General features: G+C 54.9%; 1 protein-coding gene across 1 annotated transcript; it reads right to left on the bottom strand.

The window, feature by feature from the left end:
- Positions 1-1,144: 1,144 nt before the first annotated feature.
- On the bottom strand, positions 1,145-4,417 carry CIB1 (calcium and integrin binding 1). The gene is made up of 7 exons (XM_060005423.1): positions 4,277-4,417; positions 4,098-4,132; positions 2,933-3,041; positions 2,166-2,316; positions 1,911-2,029; positions 1,735-1,823; positions 1,145-1,490 (listed from the first exon to the last, which is right to left on the bottom strand). Exons 1-7 carry the CDS (start codon positions 4,325-4,327, stop codon positions 1,469-1,471), a joined length of 576 nt encoding a protein of 191 aa, XP_059861406.1. The 5' UTR covers positions 4,328-4,417; the 3' UTR covers positions 1,145-1,468.
- Between the last annotated feature and the right edge of the window lie 124 nt (positions 4,418-4,541).

The following is a 4,541-nucleotide window of genomic DNA, read 5'->3' as shown; positions in this document are numbered from 1 at the left end:
TGCCATGCACACGGCCGGCCCAGTCTCCAGACTGGGAGGGCTCATCCAAAGTGGTTGTTGGAGACAGAGTTGGACATCCCACACCAAGTGGCCTCTTCCACCTTCCGCCTTATCCTACTGCCACAGGCTGCCCCTTCTCACGGCAGAGCCAGGGGCCAGCTCGGGCTCCAGTGGGTCCAGCCTCGCCAGCTGGCCAAGTTGTTGCAGCCATCATCCTGTCACCTCAGGGACCGGAGGGCCACACTGGCACCAGAGCCCTCACGACGCCCTGGGCTCAGACCCACCTCCTGGACCTTTCCGGCCTGTATCAGGCTGCGGCCACATGAGAGAGACAGAGGGCAGCGTGAGCCCAGGAGAGAGTATATGACAATGTACACCTTCCCTCGGAATTCCAGGAAGACTGTTGCCTGCCTTCCTCCATCCCAGCCTGCAAACCTGTGTCCCTTTTCCCCACACCTGCCCTGGCCTCCTCTTCAAAACCAGTCCCCAGTTCACCCCTACACCTTGCAGCCTCCACTCTAAGGGATGTTGATACTGCCCAGCACAGGGGCCCTGAGTTTATGTGGGTTTTGTATTCTTTTTAATAAAATGCACTTTACTTTTTTTTTTTAATAAAATCTAAAGAATTGAAATTGAATCATGCCCCTTCCAAAAAGCAAAGGACTGTTGCTTTTTGAGGCTGGTATAGTTCTTTGAGTTCTGGGAGGTTCTAGGCCTCCTCTTTCAGGTGCTAGTGGGCCAGACCCAGCCCAGCCTGGCCAACCACACCTCCCAACAGAGCCAGGTTCTTAAAGTGGGGAGTTCAACCAACACACTGATGGGCGGGGGAGGGGATTTGTTCACTTTACTTCAGTCCCTTTACTTTGCATCCCCAGTTCAGTTCAGGGATGGGGCACAGGGGACAAGGTCTTGAGTTTTCTTGTTTTAACTTGAAAAGAATTTTTATCTTTAAAATGATCATACAGTAAAACTAACTTTTTTCTTTTAGTACACAGTTCTGCAAGTTTTAACACATGTATAAAATCATGTAACCACCACCACAAATCAGGACACAGAAGAGTTCCACCCCTCATGTTACCCTTCATACTCACACCCTCACGAGGGGTGGGAAGCGCGGGGTACAGCCTGACTTCCTGCTGTCCGCTTTAGATCCTTAGTCCCAGCGTGACCAAAGGCTCCTAGAAGTCCACTCCTTCCTCATGCCAGCGTTTCTAGTGTCACACAAAGGCCCAAAACTTCTAAACCTTTATTATTGACTAGCAGAAACACAAACAGCGATGACAGTGACAGTGAGAAGGGGAGAAGCCTTGACATGGAGGACCCTCCCCTGTCCCAAGCAAGACTCCGCAGTGCCACCTCCAGGCTGGGCCAGCTTGGCCGGCCCTGGCAACACAGGGGTAACCTTGGCCGTGGCTCAGCAGTGGAAAGTTTCTTCGACAGGGTGCTGGGACACATGCTGTGGCTCCTGTCACAGGACAATCTTAAAGGAGCTGAACAAAAGAAGAATGCATTGGGTTTTCTGCTGGCAGAGGAAGGTAGGGACTAAACCCAAACTTCCCTACCTCTCCCCTAAGACCCTTTGGAATGGGCTGTGTCCCTTATCTGTGAGTCCCCTCTAGAAGAAGAGCTACTCTACTACATTCAGAGGAAGCAGGAGGCTTTCTCTAACCCCAGGTACCGCCTCCCATAATAACGTCGCAGACTCAGTGCAACAAATGAGCACCACAGTCATACCTGGCAAAGTCTGGTGAGCGGGAGATGACATGCTGGAATTCAGAAAGATTGATGGTCCCATCCCTATCAATGTCAGACTCTTCTAGGATCTGGGAAAGGGAAAGCTTCAGGCCAAAGCCCAACCCTTCCCTCCTGCTCCCCGGCCCGGCCCAGCCGAGCCCGGCCCCGTTGCTCACATTGTCGATGAGCTGCTTCATCTCTGAGGCACTGAGCCGTGTGTCCTCCCCCTCTCCCGTGAGGCAGTTCACGAGCTGGCTCAGGTCTTCTCTGTTCAAGGTTCCGTCATCATCAAAATCTAGAAAGCAGACGCAGGAAGCCAGAAAGGACGTGGTCAGGATGAGCTCCAAGCTCCTGACCCCCAGCTCCCAAGCAGTACCCCCACGAAGACCATGTTGGAAGGGGTGGTGTTCCACCCGGCCCCTGGTTCTTACCGAAGATGCGGAAGGCATAGTGGGACTTGATGTCTGGGGTGGCTGTGTCACTGAATACACTGAGGAGGTCCAAGAAGTCCTCAAAGCTCAGGCTGTCTCTGGTTGGGGAAGTGGAGAAGACCCTGCAGATTCGCTCCTTGAAGGGGTTGGCCTAGGCAAGAAAGCCCTCTATGAATGCCACAGGATGCAGCCCAAGTCACACACTCAAACCCCACTGGGAAACTGGAGGGAACAGTTCAGGCTCTCGAGGGGAGAACGATCAGTGCTTTGGGGCCAGCACGGAGCTCAGGAGGACCAATGACCCAGCTGGGGATGGCTTCCCAGGAGTCAGAGCTTAACCCAAAGGCAGGCCTGGGAGCACAGAAGGAAGAGGAAGGCATCCTAAGCAAAGAGGACAAGATGGGCTGGTTATTTTAAAACACAAAACATTTCACTGAGCACTTACCGTGTTACAGGCACTAGGCCAGGCACTTTGCATAGCAATTTTCACAGCAGCCCTATGGAGAGCAATCAGCCTCTGGAACAGGGTTTCTCAAGCTTTAATAAGGTAATTCAACTCCTCTTAAAGGATAAAACTTGTTTGAACCTCCAAGAATATGTCTGAGAATCCCAGGTTGCACAACACCCTTCTATATAATTCTCTTGGATGATTTTGGTAAAGCCCTAGCCCCCAGGAAATCAGGGCTAAAAAGGGAAAAAACTAGAATGGGGACCAGTGACCACATGATCTCAAAAGGAGTAGCAGAGGGAGGCTGGGGGGCTGGCACCTTGAGCTCTGGAAGGCTGAGGATCTGCTCCAAGGACACTCGTGCCTGCAGTGACTCCTCCACACTCCGGTGCTCCTGGGGAAGAAGCTCACAAAACCGCCTGTGGGCTCTGGCAGAAGGAGGGGAACCTGTTGTTGTCCCTTCCTGAGTGTATTACATCCCCACTCCTTGCCTTGCTACCCATTATAAACCAGGTGAGGAGCTAAGCCACACACACAGTATGTCTGAGTCTCAGGCATAAGCCAAGAGGAGATGTATCACAAGACAATATAGGCTGGGAGTCCATTCTTGCAATGGGTATTGACTGTGGGCCCACTGTGTGCCAGGCACTGGGCCCTGGTTCTAGACCTCCTGAGGGACAGAGAGGTCTGGGAAGGAGCCAGAAGTTGGCCCTGAAGAACAAATGAAAAGAGCTGAACTGAAATCTCATTCTCATTTCATTTCAGGAATCTCCTGCTGCTCCTCAAAGCAGCTACCCTGAACTATCTCCTCCTTAGGCACCATCTCATTCCCACTGGGATTACTTTTGCCCAGAGAAGCTCAGTAATCTTCTCACTCAAGTGCCCTGGCCACATAAAGCTTGCCCACGGCTAGGAAGGGGGTTCCAGTCCCAGTTCAAATTCTCCTACTCAGTCTTAGGCAAATTATCAAACTGTTTCATTGTCCCCATACCTCCGTCGTGAGGGTTAAATTAGGTAATGTAGACAACCTCGTAGCACAGCCTGGCACATGGCAAGTGCTCAATAAGCGTTAACGGTTACTGTATTATTCAGGTAAAGGAGGAGCCAGGCTCCCCAAGTAGGTAAAGCAGCCCAGAACTACAGCAGCCCCTGCCGGACTGGAGCAGGAACTTCGGTTATGCAGAAGCCAGTAGAGCGAGGTCAAAGAGCGCCCAACTTTGGCTGGAAGCTGCGAGGTGACTCCACGGTGCACAGCTGCGGCCGCCGGCGCCAGCGGGGAGGTCGTGCCGGGAAGAGGGCACAGCCTAGCGCCCAGGGCCCTGCACTCCAGTTCCGGGGCTCAGCTCCTGACCTCGGGCAGGCCCCTGCCGCTCCCTCTGGCGGGGCCTCAGTTTGCCCACCTGTAAGACAGAGCCTCCCCCCGCCCCCCACCCCCGAAATCGTCCCTAGAAGATCCCGGAGGTGAGGTTCGAGACAGCACTTACAGGAGGATCTCCTGTTTGGTCAGGAACGTCAAGTCCTGGAAGGCAAAACAAGACAGGGGGTCAGCGGGCGGCCCGAGGCCAGAGGCCGCGGCCGCTGCCCTGCCGCCGCTCGGGGACGCCCCCAACCGCCCGAGCGCAGGGCCGCGCGCAAACTCCCTGGGAACTGGCGTCTCACGCACCTGGTACTCGACCAGCAGCTCCTTGGACAGGCGACTGCCCGAGCCCCCCATTGCCGCGCCGCCCGTACCGCTCCGCCAACTCCTCTCGGGACGCCGGTAACTTTCTCACTTCCGCCCTCGGGCCGCGTCACCGCCCAGTCCCCGCGGCAACCGCTCCTGCGGCTACCGCCCCCAGGCCCGCCCCCTCCTTTAAAGTTCCCAGGCGCTCCCCGCCCGGTTCAGCCAGCTGGATCCCGGCTCTAGGCAGTTCCCGGCGAGCTGGAGG

Source organism: Delphinus delphis, chromosome 2 (assembly GCF_949987515.2).
Source record: "Delphinus delphis chromosome 2, mDelDel1.2, whole genome shotgun sequence".
Taxonomy (NCBI): Eukaryota; Metazoa; Chordata; class Mammalia; order Artiodactyla; family Delphinidae; genus Delphinus; species Delphinus delphis.
The sequence above is the reverse complement of the archived record's forward strand: the minus strand, read 5'-3'. Positions and strand labels throughout refer to the sequence as shown.